The sequence below is a fragment of the Scomber japonicus genome, chromosome 17 (genome assembly GCF_027409825.1).
Source record: "Scomber japonicus isolate fScoJap1 chromosome 17, fScoJap1.pri, whole genome shotgun sequence".
NCBI classification, from domain to species: Eukaryota; Metazoa; Chordata; class Actinopteri; order Scombriformes; family Scombridae; genus Scomber; species Scomber japonicus.
In genome coordinates, this window is record NC_070594.1 from 18,320,428 (window position 1) to 18,346,353 (window position 25,926).

Consider the following 25,926-nt stretch of genomic DNA (forward strand, 5'->3'; position numbering starts at 1 on the left):
GCCTACAGAGGAGCAACAGGGGGATAAATATCATTGCAGCTACCAGCAGGGTAGAAAAAGGATAACGTCAAAATTTGAGTAGCTCTTATTGGCCATCTATTTCAACTGACATCTTTCTCACTTGAACTGACAAAAATTTCTAACATTTGTTTGTGATGCCATAGTCAGCAAGAGGAGAAAAAACTGAAATAGACCCAAGATAGGTTGTTAGTTCAGAAGAAAATAATGAAAAGAAAACGATGGTTATTCCCAGAGCTTGGCTGTAATCAAAATGAGTTCAGATGTATTTACACTGAAGGTGATCATTTGTGGTTTCACACACACTTTGCCCTCAACAGCTGCTGTGATTAAAGCAACTTGAGGCATTGTGATGCACCAGTTTGTTTACTGACACACTACTGGATTTCTCAACAAAAAAAACTCATTACATAACAACCTCATCTCATAAATCACTGTTTCCTCTACAACTGCATGGATGAATCTGGTGAATTTGAAATGTACAATTTAAAAAGAGTAATTATTGAGTTACTATCACATTTACATGAAGTGTACTGTATGGATTTTAATAATATATTCAACAGTATCAAAAATATAACAAACAAAACTAAAAAGCTATTTTGGGGGGTTACAATTGGAGTTACATGCCCTGTCCTAGTTTGAAAGTACTGTAATAGTACAGCTGCAGAGCTAATGTGCAACTTTTTTATTATTACTTTTTTTTTTACTTCTTTCTTTTTTCTTTTTAACTATGGCGGCAGTTTGTCTCAGCACTTGGAGTCCAAGACAAATTTCCCTTTGGGGACAATAAAGTATATATCTATGTATCCATCTATCTATCTATATAGTGTCATCTTAAATTCCCAAAATGGAGTTAAAAGCTACTTTGCACTAACAATACCAAAATGTTGTGATTAGCAATTATGTTAGCGTATGTCAAGATACTGCTTACAACAGAGACACACGATATAGAGCTAACAAGCTAATTGCTGGAGCTACTCAGCTAGCCTAGCACAAAGCCACACCTACTGTCACCTGGAGATGAAGAGAAGCTTACAGACAGTGTTTCATGATGCTTAAAAGGTCCAGAGGTCCTCCTTGGTGAGAAATATTTTTGTGGGGAGAATTTAGTCATTGTGACTATGCCAAATATTATCTTGTGGTAAAAGTCTTAGGCACTTTGTTAGACTGCCATATAAAGGTAACTTTTATTGTATAACAGAGAGTATGTCAAGAATGGCAGTCATAGTCTCTGCTTGAGGGAATTCAGTGCAGTGAAAACAGAAGCAAGTTAAATATCTAGTTATAGTAGGCTATGTATTCCATAATATGCCTAAAAGCAACATTACCCACATGGCCACGCTAGCAGTCTAGGCTTGTTAGCTACAGCTGACAGAGACACTAATATTCCCCAGCTGGAGTTGGTTTATTTGAGTATGTAGAAATTAGCCTTTAGCGTGAAATAGAACAGTCAAACTCAGACTGTGTAATTCTACATCTGGGAATTACACTTTGAAGAATAAAACTCCAGAAAAATCTGTGTGTGTCTGCCACAGTGGACGATTCACCTGGATTCATGTTTTGCCGGATTTTGAGACCTTGCTGGAGTTACCTTCACATGAATATAGAACCACAGGCAAGGACATACACCAACTGCATGTATGCAGCTGTAATCACATACAGCTCTGTCTCTGTCTGCAGGAGCCTTGGCACACACATACACCCACATCTCAGCACACACACAAACACAGTGACAGGCAATTCCTCAAGGTCTGGTACCTTGGGAACCTCTCTGTCTTCCTCCTCTGCGTGTGCGTGTGTGTGTGTGTGTGTGTGTGTGTGTGTGTGTGTGTGTGTGTGTGTGGCTGTAGAGGACCTTGATGACAGAGACAGACAGTCTAGATTTTACTAAGGTCATAACCAACCATTTACACAGCCCATGGCCATTAGGTGCTCACGGTTTGTCGCCTGCACACCTACACACCTGCATACAAGAACTGTCTTGCTCTCTTAACCTACCTGTTATACTACAAACATATAGCTGCTTTGAAAAGGGTTGTCACAATAGTACGATCTTCTATCCCGACCTAGTACAGGACTACAATACCAGACTGTCACAGTATCAAATAGCATAACGATATCACACCAAACTACACTAAAAACAACTTCCTGATGAGCACAGAGAAACGGCTCACTTCTGAGGTAATGGTGCAGACTGGAAAGCTAATGAAGCCTGCCACTAATTTGTTGTGCCAATGTGTAATTAATGCTGAAACAATTAGTCCATTAATCAATTAGTCAATCTACTAAAAATTAAGCAACAACAATTTTAATAATAGATTAATCATTTAGTTGTTTATCAAAGAAGCATGCCTGACATTTGATGGTTGCAGGTCCTAAAATGTGAATGTGAAAATGTTGCTACTTTTCTCTGTTTCATGTAATGATCAATTGAATATCTTTGGGTTATAGACTGTTGGACTGAAGGTTTGGCATGATAATATGTGGGCTTCTAAGGATTAAACCACTTATATCGTTTTTGTTTAAAACACTAAGTAGTGCACAATATCTTCTAACCACTTGACTTAAAGTAGCCACATACAGCTAGGAAACAGAAAACAAGACAAGAGGATTTAGAGGCAGGGGAGTAAGGGTTTCAGCAGATTAAACTATTGACTAGCCTTTGTTACAAGATGATGTCATTCAAGAGTTCAAAAGTAACCACACCAGCCAATGGGAAAGGGCCAGTTCAATAGCCTATGTTTCACCAATGATCAGGATTTACAGTCTGTAGAGCATAAGCAATTAACATAGCACATTATAATAGCTACACAACTAAAAATTCCTCTGATAGAATATATGATCAGATTAAAAAACCTTGTGGCATAAAGCAGCACATTAATAATAAAATCTATGACACGTGATGGCTAATTATCACAGTGGTTACAGCATGAAGTGCATGTAACATCATTTAAAATATGAACAACCTCTTGCCACACATGCCTCTGTATTTTTGGGAGGGACACTTAGAAGAGTAGAAGGTTATAAAGGCAAATGATAAGAAAATATATGAAACATTAAAATTGGGAGAGCACTGAGCCTCCGGAGACAGAGAGGAAGATTACCTATAGTAGCAAGATAAAAAATAATGAGCTGCAGAAAATCAGAAGGGAACCAAGGGCACAAAAAAAATCTGTAAATCCCATTACAAAAATCCTACAATCCTAGAACAACTAAACAATTACATCGCTGGGAATATGAATTACAAAAACAAGATTCAAAAAAAGCAAAATGCAGTACAACAGCAGATGAAGTAGGAGAAAGAAAATGAAAACAGGGAGGACTACTTCACAGTTATTTCTGCAGTGAGGCCCTATATAGACCTAGAGGTCACATGAAGGACAGGGAGAAAAGCAAGACGACAAACATCTTTGTGCTTCACAGGATTCTGTAAGCCAGTCCCCTTACAAGCACCACAGGGACCGTGCCAACCTGACAGCAGAAGTTAGACTAAACCCTGCCACACTTCCACACTTCAACAACAACACACTTTTTATCTCCTAAGCTGCAAATGCAGCATTTTCATCCAGTGACGGCGGCTTCTTTGAGTCAGTACACAAAAACATTTTCTTGCATTAGTTATTTTAGTAAATTCTAAATGTATACTGAACAGTTTGTATTGGTTGTCTTTTGTATTTTGACTATCTTCTTAAGCAGCAGGAGAGGAGACATAGAAAGCTTTCTGTCCTAAACCTGTGGACGGACACGTGCTTATAGAACAGATGTCACTTCTCAGCAATCCCTGAGCTCACACTGTGTATACTGAAGGTAACTGAAAAGCATCACATTCTCATTCAACCTCTAAAGTGCATTTAAATTGATCTCCAAGGGCTAGCTCTCGGTCACTGTCATGTATGATTTGATCCATGACAGTGACATTCCACCAAGACTCGAATTTACAACATGTAGTATGATTGCGTGTTATTTATATGAGTGGGCAGGCAAGAGCTATAAGTACATGACATAATCTACTCAAAGCAAGTACCAAACAACAACTTCATCTCAGCAGTTTGCCCAACACAGCCTTATTTATTGACAAAGGGCAATTTGGATCACTTTAGTTTCGACAGTTGAAAAAGTATTACTGTTTATATGTTCACAAAAGTACAAGCTTTGAATCTTCAAGGAGTGCAAGAAAATGTCATGGTAATGAAATCCTCAGACTTTTAAATCAACCACAATTTGTAATCGATAGAACCCATACAGTAGTGTTGCCTCATTTTAATGGACACATATCATAACTCTCAAATAATACACTATGCACAATGACACCAGACAAATTCAATTGAGTGCACAGGCTCATTCACTTTGGAAACTTGACTCTTGACAATGATTGACCTCTGTGGTAGAGGGACTAGAGAGTGGTCAGACCCTTTGTTCATAAGAGCCATGTTACAGTAGAATATTGACCAGGACTAATATGAGTGAAAATCAGTACAGTAGGTGCATGATTGTCATAAATCCTAACAGTGTAACAGCCCTGCATGTCCCTGTTTGTCACTGTCATTAAGGCCAAGGAGGACAGCTAGTCTATTTGCACAAATACTGCACACCATATAAAGAGGTTCAAAAAAATCACCACCATTATCAGTACAATTTATGCTTTCGTCTCCCATGCACACCTCACAATAGGTGACTGGGCACCCACAGTATCTGTCCCTATGCTTTTTAATATTCCCAAGGTGCCTTGATTGAGTATGTCCACTGCTCAAAGCGGACATTTCTCGTGTTCACCATCAGTTGTCACAAATTGGTCTGATATGCATGCTTCCCCACCTCCAACACCAAATCAATCAATGCAATTCAAAGCCTCTCCATTCTCAAAACTTTTCCCCTCTGACAGGATTACAGATCTATAAACGATGCCTACATGACTGCAGCATCGATCAATTTAATTTCAATTAATGCTATATAATTAGCGCATCAAAACATTATGACAAGCAATTCCAGAGCTGCAAACACTGTATAATTTGCCTGGCCAAATTATGTAACAGCGGCTGGTGTAAAGATGTGACAGTGATGCTGCAGCACTTTTCTCCTGTTCTGGAAACTCTTCTCATCAACTGTAAAACCTTCTACGCCCCCTGTGAGTTCACTTCATTCATTCTGGTTGGTGTTTATATTCTACTGCATGCCCATGTACAAGTGGCAAAGTGCATGCTTGCCGTCTGTATTGTGTGTGGAGCAGATGAACCCAGACTCTCCCTAAATATCATCAGCTGATTAAATACCTGACCAGAGAGGACAACATTTCAGCTCACTTTTCCACTGCAATCAACAGTGCCTATCACACAATCCCCTGAGCTGCACTGGGACACTCATAGTCATAGTCCACCTGGATCCCGCGTACAGGCAGAAATTAAAACTCTCTTAACCTGTTATGAGGAGAGGTGAACCCATGAAGTTATGGAGGATCTTCACAGATGCTTGGACTGTGTTGACTGGTATATTTTCAGGACTACTACCAATAATCTGGATGAGTACACAGAGGCTGTGACATCATACATTAGCTTTTGTGAGTGTACCATCATTCACCAGGGTTAGTTGCAACAATGACAAACCCTGCTTCACAGCTAAACTCAGAGAGCTAAGGAGGAAAGGAGGAGTTTAGGACTGGGGACAGGGACCCATTTAAAGAGTCTTAATACAAGTGGTGCAAGGTGGTGAGAGATGCTTAATAACTGTACTTTGAGAAACTTCAACAGCTGATGTCGACTGACGGGAGCCGGCCCCTGGTCATGGCTGATCCACTGAAAACCAGCCTTTTTTGATCGGAGGTCAATCAATCGGTGCATCTCTACTACTGTCGCCCTGACCTATGTAATAATGAAGTATTTTAAGAAGCTTGTACTGTCCCACTTCAAAACCATCACGGAGGTCTGGTGGATGATGCAGTAATCTTTTATTTCCACTTCATCGTCCAGCACCTGGACTCTGCATGAAACTATGCAAGAATCCTGTTTATGGATTTCAGCACCGCCTTTAACACCATTGTCCCAGCTCTGCTGCAGGACAAGCTCTACCTTTCTCTAAGCTGGGGAAACAGTCCATATGCAGATGGCAGAGCTCAAGGCTCTGACAGTGGAGAAGGTTGTTGACTTCGCAAAGAATCCAGCCCCCCTCAACCCCCATCACCCTGTGTGAATGCCTAGTCGACATTGTTGAATCCTTCTGCTTCCTAGGAACCATCATTTTCAACACCTCAAGCGGGAGCTGAACATCAGTGACTGCACCAAGAAGGCTTATCAGAGGATGTAATTCCTGCAGCAGCTGAAGAAGTTCAGCCCATCAAAGCCAATGCTCAAGGGCAAATTTATCCTGCCAGTGTGGGGGATTGAACCAGCGACCCTCCTGTCACAAGCTTGCTTCTGCTATCATCTTACACATATTCTGTATTGCACATATCCTCATACTTCATACTGTGAACTTTTGCACATTCCAGACATATACTCATTTCTTACAATACTTTTTCATGTTTTCTATTTTCAATTTGTTTTATCTTTCTTGTATTTTGCAGCACTTGTCTGTTTTTGTCCTTACAATATGTATATTGTTATGCATCATCAGACCAAAGCAAATTCCTCGTAGGTGAAAATAAACCTGTTTCTGATTCTGTATTCTGATTATTTACCATATACACTGGCCAAAAAAAAAAGTTGCCACCAAAAAAAGGTCACACACTCTAATTTTTCGTTGGACCGCCTTTAGTTTTGATTACGGCACACATTCGCTGGGGCATTGTTCCAATAAGCTTCTGCAATGTCACAAGATTTATTTCCGTCCAGTGTTGCATACATTTTTCACCAAGATCATGTATGTATGGAGATGGTATGATGGGAGAGTCGGACCACTGCGCAAAGCCTCGGTCAGCTCGGTCAAGCTCATATCTCCGAGAGCAGCTTCAGGAGCGTAGAGAAAGTGATGGCGCGGCAACAACCATCAGCGAGGACAAAACTACCGAAAGTTGTACTTCTTCAAATTTGATGCTAAGTCCTCTCTCTCCTCAAAGTTACCAACTACAGCTTAAAAACATAGCCCTGAGTTCTACTGTTGTTTTTTCTGCGATTTGATTTCACCAAACGTTTCAAAAACAACATTAGAACTCAGGGCTATGTTTAATAGGGAAAGTAAGAGCATGCACAATGCGAAGGGAACTCAATGGATTGGGACTGAACAGCTGTGTAGCCTTAAGAAAAAAAGGCTTAAATTTTCTACGGAGCATAAAGATTGGACTCTGGAACAATGGAAGAAGGTCATGTGGTCTGATGAGTCCAGATTTACCCTGTTCCAGAGTGATGGGCGCATCAGGATAAGAAGAGAGGCAGATGAAGTGATGCACCCATCATGCCTGGTGCCTACTGTACAAGCCTGTGGGGGCAGTGCTATGATCTGGGGTTGCTGCAGTTGGTCAGGTCTAGGTTCAGCAAAATTATTTGCCCAAAGAATGAGGTCAGCTGACTACCTGAATATACTGAATGACCAGGTTATTCCATCAATGGATTTTTTCTTCCCTGATGGCACGGGCATATTCAAGATGACAATACCATGATTCATCAGGCTCAAATTGTGAAAGAGTGGTTCAGGGAGCATGAGACATCATTTTCACACATGGATTGGCCACCACAGAGTCCAGACCTTAACCCCACTGAGAATCTTTGGGATGTGCTGGAGAAGGCTTTGCACAGTGGTTCGACTCTCCCATCATCAATACAAGATCTTGGTGAAAAATTAATGCAACACTGGACAGAAATAAATCTTGTGACATTGCAGAAGGTTATCAAAACAATGCCACAGTGAATGTGTGCCGTAATCAAAGCTAAAGACTGTCCAACGAAATATTAGAGTGTGTGACTTTTTTTTGGTGGCGACTTTTTTTTTGGCCAGGCAGTGTACAAGCAGTCAGAATAAAGCCAACAGTGCACTAGGTACGCCCTCAAAGTGTATGTGTACAAATCTTTACCCATTTATTCTCTCCAGCCCACATGTCACTGTGTATTTACGATGAGCCACTCAAGCGTTGCCTGCCGTCTGTTGGGAATAATTAGTGCACAGGTTGGTGACCTCTCAGGCATTGCTGCTCTATATCACACGCACATATACACTGTTCAACAGCCAGTTTTCTATTATTTTTCTATAGTACCCTATGAAATAAAAATGAACAGAAATGAATTTGTTCCTGCTGTATCAAACCTTAACAGCTATTAAATATATCTTTCTATGAATATCATAATTTACAAAGAAACAACTCAGTTCTAGACAATATTAGTATTGATCCCCGACAGCAGACCTCACTGTTAGGCTTCAGGTCATCAAAATATTTTGTCTTCCACAAATCATTGCTTTCCAGCGAACAGAAATATCTGAATTGTGATGACTCACTGGGGGGAGAAAGACTGTATGTGCTTGGATGTGTTATTGTGCATGTGTGTGTGCATGTGTGTGGAATTTTCTTCCTGACAAAAATCCATTTGACTCTCATCTGAACTTTCTCATTAGTGAGTCAGTAAAACATCACTACCCTTGAAGGTTATATGTCTCACTTGAACATGCAGACACATACACACTTGAATATCATATCTGGCAGGACAGAAACAGGCAGAGATAAGGGACAGGGGGCAAGAGGCATAAAAGTTATAGTTAAATGTACAGTAAATTATTGAAGAAAGGCAACACAGGAGCAAAACTTTAATCATCCAAATCCCATTGGTGCTTGTCAAGGCTAAAGGTCTTAAGCAGGACACACTGTCAGGATATTGGACAGAGAGTGGCAGCAACCACACTGTTGTAACTCTGATGCAGCAAAATTTGTTTTCCATTTCTAAGAACCGATAGAACAGAGGATGCTGAGTGCTTTTGGAGAGCTTGAAAGATGAAACCCGGTACACAAGGGGTCTTTGATTAAGAGTACTTCACTACAGTGCACGAACATTTTCAGGAATACACACATTCTTTGTTCCCGTAAAGTTGTAAAGTTGACATGAACTGGACTGACATGAAAGCCACATCTCAGCAGCCCTCCAATGACCTCGCTGCAGACTCTACTTTTGACCATTAAAAAAACAACAAAAAAAACATGTGGCAGACACAAGCTGACCCCGCCCCCCTCCCCCCAACCCAACCCAACCCAACCCAACCAACAGCCCTGTGCACTCAAATACACATGCATTCACCAAATTCTGTCATCAGACATAAGGGTGGGTAGCTTTATTTCAAGCTATTCCAACCCCCCACCCCCCTCCAATCCTTGTCTCAATTGTATGAAAAGTAAAATAAGGTCAACTGGGAGGGATACGATACTAATCCTACTTGATTTTTTTGGATAACTCTTCCCCTCTTCCCCAATCCCCTATATGCTTTAGCTAGCTAACACACTAAGCACGGTAACAGGAATGACACAGGAATTTATTTTCCAACACATTAACACAGGAGTACAAATGGAAGATTACTAGCAGTATAAAATGGGGACAGTATTGTATCAGCACATATGTATGACCATACACTCATACATATAGCATAGTGACAGCAGCTGCAGTTTAAGTCCATTGATAAGACTGTTGTTGTTTTAGTCAGCTTTGATGTGCCAAGTTTCAGCACATTGCATAACTGAATGATGACAAAAACACACACAGACACACACACACACACACACACACACAACCCCAGGCCCGGTCTGCACTATGGAGTGCCATCTCAAAGAATTAGCTTGCAAGTGGCAACACCAATGAGCAACAAGCAAAAGAGGGGAAGAGAATAAAGATGCAACAAAACAGATAGAGGAATAAATGAATAAACAAATGATCTGTGACCGGAAAAGAAGCTCCCACACTCTTTAGGCAATAAACTGGAAAGGGAGCTTGACACAAAACACTTTCTCACCATTTACTAACCCGCTTTCTCTGAATACACTGAAGACACGCAGAGAGAAGCTGGAGAGTTGAGGCTTATCGCTAATTACAATCAACATCCATTATCATCATCACAAACATATGAAATACATAGAGACAGCGTGCTGCTTGAAGCATCTGTGAACTGCTCTGTCAAACAAGAACCTATATCACATTAGAGTCAAATGGATATTCCATACATACATTGAAGTACAAGGAAATTTACAATCAAAGTTTATTCACAAAGAGAAATATGCATGTACACGCAGTGTGAAGCTCTCTGGAGAATGTAAGCTACCATTTGGACACTTTTACTTGTGGGTAATACACCAAAAGAAACCCTTCTTTTACATGCTAGGCTACGTTTTCTATTTTAACATTTCAATTGTTCCCATGCAGCACTCCAATCAGCACAGTTATGGCTCAGTAAGGTTCTCCTCTGGCTGCAGACAAAGCTTGCAGGGTAGCACAGTTACTGAGTGAATCACAACGAAGATTAATGATGAAGATATGTCATATTCAATCTGTGCTACGACCAAAAGCTGCACAGGGCTACTGCTGCCAGTCACAGCGGTTACTGTGTCTGTTTGTGAATGTGTGTGAACAAAGTTGTCTCAGCAAACATGTATGCCACAGTGTCCGCCTGCATGTGCAAACGTTTGCCCCACTGTGTATGTCAGTAAACATACAGTATTTGCGTGTGCCCATTCACTAACACTTGTAAAAGTCAGCTACCATTATATGCTTGTGTGTGTGTGTGTGTTCATATATGTGAAGGCCTATTTGTGTGTGTTACCTCTGCCACCTCCTCACGTCTCTCTGAAATAATAACTGTGTGTGAGTGTGCGTGTGTCTGCCTCTATTTGTATGTGTGAGTCCTATGATGTCCTGCGCCTGCCAATGAGATAATCTGGCAGAGCATGAAGTGACAATTTGATCTATTGATCTGAGTCTTGCCGGCTCACAGGGAGTCTTTGAGTTATAGTGCTACCATCATTCCTGTAACCACCCAGCAAACACACACATAAAAATACATACATATAGACTATTTGTGTTTTCTATTTTTTTAAAGTGTTTGTTTACATCCATGATGGATCCTACCCAAAAACTGGAAAGCTGGTTATTAAGGCTACACATTACTGGGGCTGAGTATTGTTGAAATGTTTCAAATCTAGTGCCAATAAGAAATTTTTCTGTAATTAGAGGAATAAATATGTTTTGCAACACAAGCAGCCATAATAGAATTTTGCCTGATTAAAACACAGTTGTAAATGAGCAAATTTTCCATATTTTATGATTTAAAATAGAACATATCTGACCCAAGAATAAGACATGTTGTGACCTAACCAATTATTAAACAACAATTCTCAACACTGTTTCTGATACTCAATTTTAGAGACCCAATTCAGTTAGTACTCAAAAATGTGAGGGTCTATAATGCCCCTTCAGGTTGCTGATGGGGTGGATGGATTACATTTCTTTCTGCTTAAGAATTTCACACTTAATGTTTAGGCAGGATGTGGAATATTAACCCATTAATATATAACCCATTGCGCTGTATGCTCGGTTGAATGCCCCCCTTTTTTTTTTTTTTGCATGGTCATGTTTAACTGGAATGAAGGTTCAAAATATCACCACCTATGATACTATCAAACCACCACCACCAATAAATTAAAGACCGAAAATGTTGTGTTGGGTTAAACTAGTTGACTGGTTACAGAACAAGGACATAACAAAGGTTCCATCTAATACCTGTAATCCTAACTGTTATCACAAACATTTTGTCATAACAACCAAAACCAAAACTGCTTCTTTCATTCAGCATTTAACAATGTATTTCTGCTTACTTTCTGAAACCACATTGCAAATCCAGTGGATAGCTAATGTGCATGGACTGCTTACACAGCTAAACCTGTTTTTAAATGCTTACAATTTATTTTGAAAAAGCTCTTTGCCAATGAGATATTCTGCAGAAAACAATTGAGAGCCGTGTGTGTGTGTGTGTGTGTGTGTGTGTGTGTGTGTGTGTGTGTGTGTGTGTGTGTGTGTGTGTGTGGCATATCTGTCTCACTGCATTACCACACACAGATCAATAAGGATTCTATTCTTGGCTATTAGATCCTGAAGCAGGGGATAACCTGCCTCTCTCATTCTTTCCTATCTATTCTCTTTCACTGCTCCACCTCATCTATCGGCCTCTTCTCTCCACTGGCTTTCCCGCCAACCTCTATCTCCATTCCCCTCTTTCCCTCCTCCGGACAACACCAAAGAGACATTGCCATCTTCCCAGCTGGACAGTGGACGCAGCAGCAGAGTCAGTGGCAGGCATCAAACACAGGACAGTTTTGGGGGGGATCACAGAAATGATTGGCTTTATGGCTGGAGGGATCAGCTGTCTCCTCAGAGGATTCGGGCACATTTAAACACATACACGCATTTTCCCTTGAACACATGTACACATCCACAGACACCCGTCCTGTTCCTGCTGTAATTCTCAGTCCTCTGCCACGCTGCCAGGCTGAGGCCCTTGATCCACCACTTCTTGTAATCCTCTATAGGAGAGGAGAGAAGCCAAATGTCCTGGCAGGCCCACAAGTCAAGCAAGCACACATAGACACCAACATGCAAAGACACCAACAGCCACCAGTAGCTACTAACTGAGTGCAGGAGTTCTACATAAACCAACTTGCAACTTTCCAAAACTTACAACACATCAAAAAACATCTGCAAGCTGCAGCACAGCAACATCAAAAAAATATGAATCATGAAATCTCTGTTATGCTCCCGTCATCTGTGCCACGCAGGTATCATTGTCATCAGATAAAGAAACAAGGTTGACTAAACAGCAAATGACAGGGGAAGAGAACGGCACCGAAGAATAGATAGATGACTCCCAATTCACCTTCCCTTGACTCTGATAAGACTATCAGATCCACATCACTCAAACACAAGAGAGATTCCTATGTTCCATTTCAAAGTGACCAGTTTCAGCCAGCAGAAACCATCTGACAAGATCATTTCACCCAAACTCTGAATAGTCTGAGGGAGAGAATCTCTAAGCTGATTGGTTCTTTCATGCCATGATTTTAGACAGTCTGGAGCTCACAGTAGTAATGTACCAGCCAGCAAGACATGAGCCCCATTAAGATTATTCAACATTTCCTACATCATAGTATTTCTACCAGTGCAGGGATTCTCCTTTCCTCTAATGCATGCATACCACTGACCTAATCTGCTCTGCTTTGGATGAAGAAAGTCATGCAGTTTCAGTTGAACCTTCAGGAACATTCAGTCATCTCGAGAAAAAGTGATGGATTTTATTTTCTCTGACTCTCTCACTCTGATTTGAATAAGAACATATTAAAAAAGTTAAATGGGCCATCGTCTGATAATCACAAATCTGCCGCCTCACCCTCCTTTGTCTGCGAGTAGCTCTGTTTATGTCCTCACCTTTCCAGTGCAGGTGAACTGAGCCTGAGTCACAAAGCTAGCTGCCAGCAGGTAGGAACGAGGGACAGCCAAGCGGGCAGCTCTTCATCACACCGTAATGAGCTGGCAAAGGTTGTTGGACAGGCAGGAGAACACAAGGAGGACCTGTTAAAGCAGCCTGACACAGGCCAGCTCGCGGGCGTTCTCTGAAACTATACGACTCCCTGCGGTGCCATTTCATTGCAAGCTGTTGTCCCTGTTTATGTAAACGTCCTCTTATTGCAAGGAAGCCGATGAACGCTACCTCAGCGAGCTACTTCTAAAAGTGAATGGCAGCACGTTCTTCAATATATAAATGCAGGCTTTTCACGTAGGCAATAATCGAGCAAGGTCAGTGTAAGCAGTACCTAATTAGGCCTTTGTTTAAGAATAATATTATCATATTACCACACCTAGAATTTCGATTTGAAGTTAAAGACAAATGTAAGATTGTATTAGCTCACAAGCACATTCAGAGCTCAAACTGGCAACCAGGGAATGCTGCTATTAACACTTCAGCACACTTTTTAAAATATACTAACAACCCACCAATGCACATCAGCATCTAACTACAGAAGTTCAAACATCTGTTCTCTTACCTGCTGCTGCCTCCATGGGATGCAGGGCCCAAATGAGCTGCCACAAGACACAGTAACCTCTAACAGCTCATTGACAACTAAAAGGATACAATCTGAGAGCTCCTCTCTGGGTGCCAATGGCCAGTATCTTCTGCACCGGGTCGAAAGCCATGGATGATGGCTGATATGGGAAGCCATGACGGACAGTCTGGGAGACCCACCGGGAGATGGAGAAAGAGAATGTGTTAGAGAGGATATCAATTTGCATTTCACAGAAAGGGTGTTGTTTTGTCAAAGGATGTCACACACCTGATTTTGGTAAACAAATGGCACAGATGGATGCGGAAAAGTGTTATGAAACAAATGTAAAGTCTGAAATTTCACAAACAAGAGAAAATGAAAGAGAGAGGAAGAAATGGTCTCTCTATGCATGGGTACCCTGTTCTTCGTGATAGACTTGGTATTTGGCTTTGCTATTAAGGATCCTTTTATAATCACAGGCCCATTTTGAGATTTCTTCTCTCACATTTCTCTCTTTTTTAACCCATTTTTCTTTCTCTGCCTGCCTCCCACATGAGGTCGTGATTACACTCAAGTCTAGAAAATGAAATACACAGAAAACACACCAATAAGGAGTATTTGGTAATGATTTGTTGCAGAGCCTTCGACTGGAGTGCATCGTACTGTGAGCTGTTTTTTTTGTCCACCCTCTGTATATATGTATGTGTGTGTGTGTGCGTGTGTGTGTGTCTGAAGCTTTATGGCATCAGTCAGCCGGTGGTGGGCTGTTGGATTTGTTTGCTTAGCGGCAGAAGGCTAAAGCACGTTACATAAGAAGCACTCAGTGCAGCAGAGACACCTGCCTTTCTCTCAGAGAAACACTACAGCAAGCTCCTGTCCAGACAGACAGCGACGGTGAAGGAGGGAGGTTAAAGTCTTGTTCACAGATACTTCATTAGGATGTCTGGCTGTTGATTGACATATTTAGGCTGATGTAGAAATCAAACCTGCAATCTCTCTTCTAGTCAGTAGACTACAATGTCCCCCAAGCCCTTAGTTGTGTAGACTCAACTCTTGATTATGCCATCTTGTTTTCTAATAGTTTCTTTTCTTTATACCTTATTCCCTCTGTCAACTTTTAAGATGATTGCAGTTTAGTAAGGTGAACCGTACAGCAACTCTACCCTAGATTATGTTGGTGTTCCTCTGAATAAACAACAACAATAATCATATTACTCTGCCATGATGTTAACTTCCAGTAGATAACCGAGACCTCTCCATGTTAAACAAGATGCAGACAATTGGTATATTGTAGCAGCTGACCGAAAGGTCGTGTTTTCTGCACAATGCCCCACAAGGAAAAGCCAACATTTAACAAGGATACTATCATTTACAATTCAAATGTACAAATAAAAACCTTTGCGGGAAATCACATACAATTCTGTTACAGCCTTGCAAGTTCATGTGTGGGGTAAATCAATATGAGCGTAGGGCACACAGGGGAAATCCAGATTTAACATTACAGGGGACTAAGATGTAGCACACACAGCATGTAAATTGCATGAGGGTTTATTAACCCCATCCATTGTTGTGGCCAATTCAGAAAAGGAAGGTCAGATCTTTTTTCTTTTTTTTTCAAACAGGCCCCCACTTCAGGCACCATCAGTCCCCAATGCATCAATGATCTGGGGGCAAAGTAGTGAGTGTGTGTGTCTGTGTGTGTGACTGGTCCAGTTATTCCTTGTGTGGAGACATACATCTGTTTGCACAGTCATGTTGTGGGGACTTGCCTCCATTATGGAGGAAAAAAAAACAAGATCCCTTAATGTAAATCTTTCATTTTAGGGTGAAGACTTGGTTCTAAGTTAAGGTTAGTTAATGTTATGTTAAGGTTAGGGTAAGGTTTAGCATTAGGCAAGAAGTGGTTATGGTTCAGGATAAGTCTTCAGGATATGAATGTAAGTCAATGTGATGTCCTCTAAAGTGGTGTGTGTGTGTGTGTGTGTGTGTGTGTGTGTGTGTGTGTGTGTGTGTGTGTGTGTGTGTAAGGAGAGGGTGAGAGAGATAAGTGTGAGGTGTGTGTGTGTGTGTATGAGAGGAGAGATGGATAAATATGGATGAGGAAGAAGGGGATGAACACTGCAAGGAAAAAAGACAATGCAAAAAGGGAACACACACGCACACACAAACCAAACCAAACATCAACCAGAAATCACCCTTTTACTAATCCAAACCCAGCAGATTATGCAAGAAGGGATCAGTTTGGCCCAACCCCTCGATGTAACAGTTCATGCCAAGCGCACATAGAGAAAACGGTGGCATTTAACACAGGGGTAATACCTTCTACTATCATACCCGAAATAACTAGATGGTTTAAGCCACTACATTGACAATTACCAAGCAGAACATGTAACCATATTGGAACTTACTAATGTTTATTGTCCTGTCGACAGAGCGCACTCGCCATACAGTATGCGCAGTGTAGTTATCTAGGTATAGGCTGTGTGTACCATGCTTTGGGAAGGCACAGAGCGCTTTAATGATTGCCTTTCTAGAAAAAAGGACATTTTGCCAAAGGGTAAATAGACCTTCAGCCAGCAGGTGTTCGTTTTAATTTAAAAGACTACGGAGTAAAATGGTTTACCAATTCATTAATTTACTGTGTGAACGGAGCCCACTTGCACCTGCTGTATCCTGGGATGGGATAAGTGCACTGCAAACTGTGCATAATAAGAATAAAAGGACTACATGCGGAAAGGGTTAGCCGTGATGAATACAGCTATATAATAAAATCATCAGTCTCGCCCACCTTGCAGAGCTGGAAATGGTCGGACTGAAGGGTCTCCTGGATCAGATGGTTCTCCTGTGGCCCCACATGGACAGACGGGGTGGAGGAGGACGCCTCCTTCAAGCCGTCCAGCACCTTCCTGATGTTGAACTTCTTCATTTTAAGACTGCAGAGCACAGAATTTGAGATCACCCGCAAAAGATAAAGGGGATAGCCACTTTCTCTCTCTCTCATACACACACACACACACGCACACGCGCGCGCTCTCTCTCTCTCTCTCTCTCGCTCTCTGTCTCTCTCTCTCTCTCTCTCTTCTGATTTCCTCTGTAAATCTCACATTTTAATGCTTGTTTTTTAGCGCAGTCTCCATGCTGGAAGGCTCTGCCCGCACTGCACAGGTTGCCTCTTGGCGTGTGAATTTGTAGACGGCCGCTGAGATGTTGGTGCGTCGGTGTAATTTGCTCGGAGTCCGTGCTGTGCCCCACTGCGTCTCGGTGGCTCCGCTCTTCCTCTCTGCTTCCCTCCCTCCCCTGCTGCAGCTCTTGCGCATGTCTGACAGAGCAGAGGCTTCAACACAAATCCCGCCACCTTACCATCTCTCTCTCTCTCTCTCTTTCTCTTTCTCTCTCTCTCTCTCCTCCTTTCATCTGCCCCCAGCGACAACGCCCCCCTCCCATCCCTCTCTCCCACGCACACATAGTAGGTTTTGCTCCACTGCACCTGGTGATGCTGGTGATGTTGGGATGCTGCAGCAGTGTGACTGTGTATGGAAAGAGAAAAGCAGACAAACAGACCGACAGGGGCTCAATCCTTTTCCTTCCACTACACAACCCCTCGTTCTATCCACTCCGCCTCTGTTTGAGAGCTTGCGTTGAAGCCTCGCCATATTAAAGGCCATAACAAACCACAGTGGATAGTGGAAGTGCACCATAAAATCTTGCGGTGCCACAATGTAGAATTGGGGAGGGGGGGTAAAACACCACGTGCCTGCCACATTTTTCTTATAATGTAATTTTCATGATGGGGAAAAAAGGAAAAGATTAAGTGAAGGAAATGTATCACTTTGTCCAGAAACTCATTTGTACTTGTATGTCCAGAGCATCCATTTTAAAAAGAACAGATCATATGTAGGTATATTACAGGATACAGTACTATGTGTGCTAATTTGGTTTCTTTATTTAGGAGATGAAACCAAGCAATGCCTTTTGACGCAATGTGTCTATCTGTATCCATGGTGATGGCTGTTTCCTGCTTATGGTGGAGTCCCACACTTTACCTGTTATTTACACCCTCCCCCTGAATATGCGAAACCCTCCCCTCCACAGCTGCAAGTGCAACCTCATGCAGGAGTAATACTTAACAATGAGGAGGTAGTGAGGAGGGGTTTGAATGGAAAAAGCCCAGAGGTGACCTTACATGTCCCTCCCTGACCTTAACTGTGATGCTTAACTGAACTTAACTGGTGTCATCTTAACTGGTGCAACACATCAAATGTCAAAAGTCAGACCTTCAGGAGTTCATCCAGCCATGAGAATCCTTATCCTAACTGAGGGTTAATATAAGGACAGAGGGTGTCATACGCTATGCAGAGCTGTACAAAAGTACTTCAAGGCAAATTTGTAAATTTGGGCTATATAAATAAAACTAACCTGATAATTGACGTGACTTTGTTTGCATGTGCCAGTCTTTGGGTGGATGTGGGTGGAAGTGGTGGTGGTGGGGGGGGGGGGGGCAAGATTTCAATTATGCAATTTTATCTTCTGCTTTTCACCTAATACTGGGGTATAAATCCTTAAAATTAAAAACTGTTCTCACCATGAAAGCATTAAATTAGGATTTAATTATCTTGCAGAACGCTGTGCTTCAGCTCGGGACATCTATGTTTGAATTATCCTCAAATTATTTTAAATTATTTGCAATATACTGTAGCAGATACGTTGAAGTGATGTAGTTAATTAGCATTTGTTAGTTCAGGTTTTCATTGTGTCCAGTTTCCTCTCACAGTCCAAAGACTAGTTACTTGGTGACTCTAAGTTGCTGTGGGTCAGATTGTAAGTGTGAATCACTCTCTATATCGGTGTAAAACCTTTGATAGACTTGTTGAGGGTGAACCAAGCCTCTTTCCCAATATAAGATGGGTTCCAGGACACACTGAATATGGGCAGCATCACAAAATAATAAAAATACACTCTAATTGGTTGTGATGTTCTACTGAACATTAAGCCTGAGGATAGTAATTATGATAAATTCACTACATGGATCAATGCATGCATCCAACTAGACTTTATATATATATATATATAGCTATATATATTTATAAGACCTCTCCAAATTCAAAACCTCCATACACCCCGCCAGCAACAACACTATGCTAAGGCCATGAGCTCAAAATGGCCCTTAAGAGTCTAAAGAACAAACAAACATGCGTGTCCAAATAAACCTCATCATCTCAGTGGTCCGCATCATGGTGTTCTTTCAGGACTGACAGACAGTGATCTATCAGCGGCTGCTACAATAAAGATCTACCACTCAAGACAACTTTATCACCGGTTATGTTTCCCCAAAGAGCTTAAGCGAGATGAGTTCAGAACCTCAGTGCAGCTTTGTGTGTTTGTAAGGTCACAGATGGAAGTACCAGCCTTGACAAGCTCAGCTGAGGCTGCTCATGCTTGAGTGACACTGACGTTGCCACCTGTTTGAGCTGTTTGCTAACACGCTCATCTTCGACAGGTGCCCGCCGGCAGCAGGCACAGGGGTGCAGCAGCGGAAGTAATAGCTGTGTTTGCGCTACTGCTAACAACACCTGATGCCAACTCAGTCCTAAAGTGGAGAAAAGTCCAAAAAAGGGCATTTCTATGGACGCCAAGATGACATATTGTGATAATGCATGCTGATTATATGTGCCAGTCTCTATGTGTTTCCACGTAAGCTGTCCTTTGTTGAGACACAGCTGATGTAAAGGATGCATCAAGGAAATGAAGATGCTATTGAATAAAAAGGACACAAAAAGATATAAAGCAAATTATTAATTCAGTAATCCGTATCATGGTGGCTTAAGAACAATTGTTGCAATACTGATTTGCATAATGAACTGAAATTGACCACACACACCTTCCAAACCCAACTGATATGCCTGATCTAGAATACATTACGCAGGCAAACAAAGAGGTCCTTATTAGTCAATCCTTGCATGTGTGTGAGTGAGTGAGTGATGTGGGAGGGGAGGGCCTTTGGCGAGTCTGACATCAGTGATTTAATTTAGCACCATTGTGTTGTGGCCAGGCCATTCATCTAGCTGTATTGTATGTATGTGTGTGTGTTGTATTTAGAGTCTGACTGCTGTGTTTGTGCTCTTTGATAAGGCTTTCCACTGAGCCAGCGCTGTATTAGAGGGTTGTTTTTTTTTTGTTCTTTTTTTTATGAAGGGGCAAAGTGCAAGGAGAGCAGGACAGAAAGGAAAGAAAGAGGGCCGTAAAACAAGAGGTGGAAATCCCATGTAAAGACAAATTGGGATTGTAGGATTAGGGTTATTATTTATATGTTACTGAAAATGCTAGCAGCAACAGTGTGCTGTAGAAACACATTAAAGTAGCCCATACTGTCTATAATCTGGCTCCACCTTGTGTGACCTGACTCATTGTGTTTTTTGTTTTTACTTGCTAAACATGAACACATGCACAACCTTTTTAAGAGATCACATGACAGTTAACGGATAGGTTCTCAATTTTTCAAGTTCGTCTTAAAACAATATTCATGTCCCCCAAATGAATACTAAAATAGATTTGTCTTGACAGCCTGAAGACAGACTTTAAAAATGTGAGTCTATCCTTTCAGTCCAGGTTTGTATTTCTGTAGTGTATGGACGTCTTTTAATCTCATAAAGTCAGTTTAATTTCTTGCAGGTTGAACTATATTCTACAGCACATACTCCATTCTTAGGGACAACTGTGTGTGGACCAACACCTACATCAGTGCAGAACACCCTGCCTCTGTAGCCCCTCCCATTATCCATGTATTATCATTCAACACAACAACCCTGGGAAATATGCAAATTGAGTACATACTGATCTATTAGCTTTCATGCACATGAGCAGAGAGCTAATCCAGTGTTAATACCAGGTCAGAGGTGAGGCTGGATGAGCTCGGATATGAGCCATGGCAACTATGACAGACTGTATCAAGCAGCTAGTGCATTCATGTTATGCCCACTGGCTTCAGTCAAAAGTCTTAAACATACATCACTGGTGGCACACATCTGGCTCAGGCAATGCTGAGCTCCTCTATTACAACACAGAATCAAAATGCACTCAATCTATTTTTTTTTTTTTTACTACTTCTTCTTCATAAAGACACACATAAAGATACAGTGGAGGGGAAAGTGTGTTGTTGGACTGCAGTTTGCAGAATGAAGTGAAGCGCCTACTCTAAGGAAATTTGCATGCATTACACAGATGTTTGCATAAAGATTATGAATATGCATCAACCATGTACATACATACACCATGTACATACATCTATGCAGCACACATGTACCTTGATCTTAATACAATACCTTTACTCTGCTTACATTTGCATTGTATTGGATTCAAGAAAATGTGTTATAAATGTTTCTAAGGAATGGTATCATGATATTGCTAAAATGAAGTAATGTAAACAGCTAAAATACTCTGTCCATTGATGGAGTAACTCTACATTTAAAAATCAAATATGCACTAAAAATAAGTGTCCTTACACATAGACAATTCACCTCTAATGGATTTTACCCACTTAAACTCTCACAGATGACCCAACAGCTACAGACCTTGTCACACTCTCAAACACTTATGAATGATCCACCCCCAGCACCACACTGTGCAGCCTCAGAGCTCAGCATCACAGTCAGCCCTGTTTGACCCCTATCGCAGCAGAGTCCCTATGCTGTCTGGAGGAAGTGAAAAACCCAGAGGGACACAGGGGACAACAGTAGGTTACAAAGATTTGGGGAGTCTGCCTGTCATGCAGAAGGACTGGAGGGACAAGGACCTTCTGCCCTCACCGGCAGCTGCAGTTAATCAAGCGAATCATAGCACACCTGAGTTTAGAGCTTACAACCCTAAAGCCTCCCTGCGGCATGCAACCGCTGTGTCCTTATCCAACAAGTAAATGTGGTAGAGCACTAACATGACTAACAAGTGAGAGGACGTACAGTATCATCATATCTCTCTTTCTCTCTCTCTCTCTCTCTCTCTCTCTCTCTCTCTCTCTCTCTCTCACACACACACACACACACACACACACACACAAGTAGGTCCATGTGATTAAAAGTAATGAGCAGAAGACAAGTTGTTTAGTCACAAGAACCTTCACACCAACTAAATAGTCAGTAGGGGAAAAGGAAACATACCAAGCTAACACAAATACAGACAATATACATTGAAGAAAGAGAGGGAGAGAGATACACACGCATAAATGCACAGCAGCCCCAGAGGGGTTGCAAGTTAATGAGCCGCTGCCTTTAAGGGAACACTTGATTGTCTCTGCCTGGTTAAATATGAGGATGGTTTCAATGTCAAGCATTCCCCCTCCAAATACACAGGTAAATATGTCACATGTGAAAGGTAAGAAAGCTTAGAGATACATCTGTAAATATCCCTTCACACAGTCCCAAACCTCAAATCCTTATGGTTACAGAGAGGCTTATAAATATTGATGGAAGGATAAAAGAGATGAGGAGATGGGGGTGGAGAAATTGAAAACACCATAAAGCCTTCATCACACCCATAGCGTTCCCAATCAAAAACCTTCAGCTAATTCCAGAGAAAGTTTATCATCCTGGCATCGCACCTCATTTTTTTTCACAAATAGAAGAGATTTGTCCCCACCAAGCGAACAGTTAGGTCATGTTATTTGATTAAGCTTCAAGGTCATAAGGTCATAAATCCCAAACAGGCCAGAAAATGACTTAACTTGCAGTCTGTGGTGTGTGTGTGTGTGTGTGTGTGTGTGTGTGTGTGTGTGTGTGTGTGTGTGTGTGTGTGTGTGTGTTTGTGCAAACAGCTCAGGGGATGGATGTGACAAAACTTGTCTGTATTTGGTGTGGCACAGCTGGTATCAGTTCCAATAATCAACCAAAACGATAAGCTGACCATCAACACACAAACACCCCCCACCCGAACACACATACACACACACAAACACACACATACATACAGTGGATCAGATGGATGCCACTATTAAAGGAAAGGGCATTGCCAGTGTTAGCATTGCAGTGACACAGGACCTCTGGGAGGACAGGATTCTTAGACAGAGGCTGCAGTCGGCATGCCGCCAAAATTAAGTTTACTTAAACCAGTCATCCAGAGTTTGAAGAAAGAGACATGGGAGGTGAATACCACTTTGTCCTCAGTTCAATGTCACTGACTCAGTGAGACGAGACCACTACTACTGGCTGTTCCAAGCCCTTTTAAGGAGCAGAGGGGAAAACCAATACCAGTCAATCAAACGCTACAATGATTTCCCTGGTAGTAGGTCAGACAGGGACCCAATTCATTCTCTTGTATTGACTGAATTCAAAAAGTATCACTAACCCTAATGCACATTCATATGCATATTAATGCAAGGGAAATGAGGCAAAAATTGTGTGTGTGTGTGTGAGTGAGTGAGTGAGTGAGTGAGTGGCAGAGAGAGAGAGAGAGAGAGAGAGAGAGAGAGAGAGAGAGAGAGAGAGAGAGAGAGAGAGAGAGAGAGAGAGAGAGAGACAGAGAGACAGAGAGACAGAGAAAGAGGTCTCCTGTCCTGTTACCCAAGATAGCAATAATCAATGCTGAGCACAGGACAGGTTATCGATGATTCCCTTGTACAGCCACCCCCTGTTGGTTTCAACTCTAATCAATTTGCACTTTATCAAATCAGCACTTCACCATGACCATGTCGCTGTTGCTGAACTGGTGTGTGGCCACACATTGATTCCTTTCTGTCCACACAATAAAGGTGAAAGTCTGTTAAGAATCATTACCTTGCTTTGAAAGCACCTTCATATCAAAAGTGCTACATTTTGCCTCTTATTCTCCCATTCACACACACACATGGTGGCAAGCTACCATGCCAGACACCAGCTTGGCATTTGAGAGCAATCTGGGTTCACACTTTTGCTTAAGGACACTTTAACATGTGGACAGGAGGAGTCTGGGATTAGTGGATAGCCCACTCTACCTGCTTAGCCCCATCTAAACTAATATATATTAAAATAAAAGGGGAATGTGGCGCAAAACAAAGAGGTGCTGTGAAATTCAGCCTACTTAAAGAGGACTCTGAAGAAACTCAAATTATTTTTTCTCAAGGATCACAGTGGTGTAATAGTGAGCCGTCATACTGAACGACTCTTGTTCTGTATCCTTAAAGCCTCTGATGGCTCAATTATCCCCCATGATTTGCAAAGGCTATTCTACAATCCAATAAAGGGAGATGACACTCCTGTGTTATTGGCAACCTGATACCTCTTAGTTCTACTGTGTGGGAGGGGGCGTAGGGCAGAGCAGGTAAACCCAAGTGAAGACACATGGTGAGGAAAAAGAGATAATTATTTTTTTAATGATGTATTTTGGGGATTTTTGCCTTTATTTACACAGTAATGCTGCATTCACATAGAATCAGGCAAACGGCAGACGGGAGACGGGAGACGGGAGACATCTGCTGGATGGAATGGAAAAACAAGCAGTCCAATGGAACGGCACAACGGCAAAACGAAACCCACGTGACATGTTTCATATTGTTGTATTGTTTACAGTAAATAAAATAAAATATAAAAAATATATTCTTGTGTATTATTTAGTGTTATTATCATAGCAATACATATGCAGTAAATACATTTGGCAGGATGTTTTGGTTCCAGATATGCCATAACGTCACATCCGGTACTGAATTCCGTGGTGGAACACAGTAAAAGTTCAAATATTTTAACTTTGAATGGCATTGCCGTTTGCCGTTGCCGTCGACGGGATCTTTGCCGGCCTCGCCCAAGTTTTACCGTCCTTCTCTCGTCCACTAAAATAACATTCGGTTTGCCGTCTGCCATTTGCCTGATTCCATGTGAATACAGCATATGCCGACAAGAAGCAGGGAGAGAGAGCGGGGAATGAACTGCAGCATAGGTCCCTGACCAGATTCGAACCAGGGACGCTGCGATTATGTGGCATGTGCTCTAACCACTCAACCACTAGGGCACTCCCAAAGTATTTATTTTAAGGCAAGGAAAATATAATACAGGCCTAGGGAAGCTTGGACTGGTACCTCGGAACTTGGGGCTAGGGCTGACAAGATGATAGACAACTTGGACACTGGAGATGAGCAGGGCAGGAGAGCTCAGGTGATGGGCCAAGGACAGAATAGAAGCAAAGCAAGGACCCTCAAGCAGATGGCCTCGGGGCTTGAAACCATGACTGGAAGACAGGATAGATGAACGGACGGTGACCAGAAAGCAGGATGGGCAGAATAGCTCTGGAGATCAACTATGTAAACAGGACTGCCAATGACGTGGGCATGGCCACTCTGAGGAGGGTCAATGATGGAGGCCAGACCCTTTAGAGGTTGACAATGTTGGCGGGACAGCTGTGGAGGTCAACAGAGATGCTAAAGGCAGAAAACTTGAGGGCTGAGGTGTAGATGCAGCCACTTAAAAGGGTGGCCAAGAGGCTGAAGGTCGACAGAGACAGCTGACTGCTGCAGGACATTGATGGAGCTGACAGCTTGATGGCCAGCAAGCCAGATACCCCCTAGCCAGGGGCCAGTCACATAATACACAGGCTTGGAGCTAGTTGGCATGGCTTCTCTGCTGTTCCAGAGAGGAGCTGGGAGGAACAGGGAAATATTGGATGCTGGAATAAGAGGCTTGGGAGGAGCAAGATAAGGAACAGAGCTGCCATCAAATTTCCAGTAAATAGCCACTTCCTGGGCATACTCAGGGTCCTGCTTTCAGATCACAGTGAGGACCGGAAAGAAGTCTGATTCTTCGTCAAGGGAAATATCCCTTAATGCACCAAAATCATCATAAGTATATGGCAGTTTGAGTAGGTAAATGTCTGCTAGGTTCATGTTGTTGTGCCAGACTTTATTGTTACATTGGACAAAGCAAATAAACCTAAGTGCAGACACAAGTGGGGGGACAGGGGTGTGG

General features: G+C 42.0%; 1 protein-coding gene across 4 annotated transcripts in view; it reads right to left on the reverse strand.

The window, feature by feature from the left end:
• Positions 1 to 16,934, reverse strand: part of stxbp5a (syntaxin binding protein 5a (tomosyn)) — a 96,462-nt gene extending 79,528 nt beyond the window's left edge. For all 4 annotated transcript variants that reach the window (XM_053336795.1, XM_053336797.1, XM_053336798.1 and 1 more), the window contains exons 1-2: positions 16,797 to 16,934; positions 14,098 to 14,195 (exon numbers count right to left, since the gene is read on the reverse strand). In XM_053336795.1, the coding sequence (XP_053192770.1) occupies positions 14,098 to 14,195; positions 16,797 to 16,934 (236 nt within the window). The remainder of the gene's footprint in view (positions 1 to 14,097; positions 14,196 to 16,796) is intronic.
• Between the last annotated feature and the right edge of the window lie 8,992 nt (positions 16,935 to 25,926).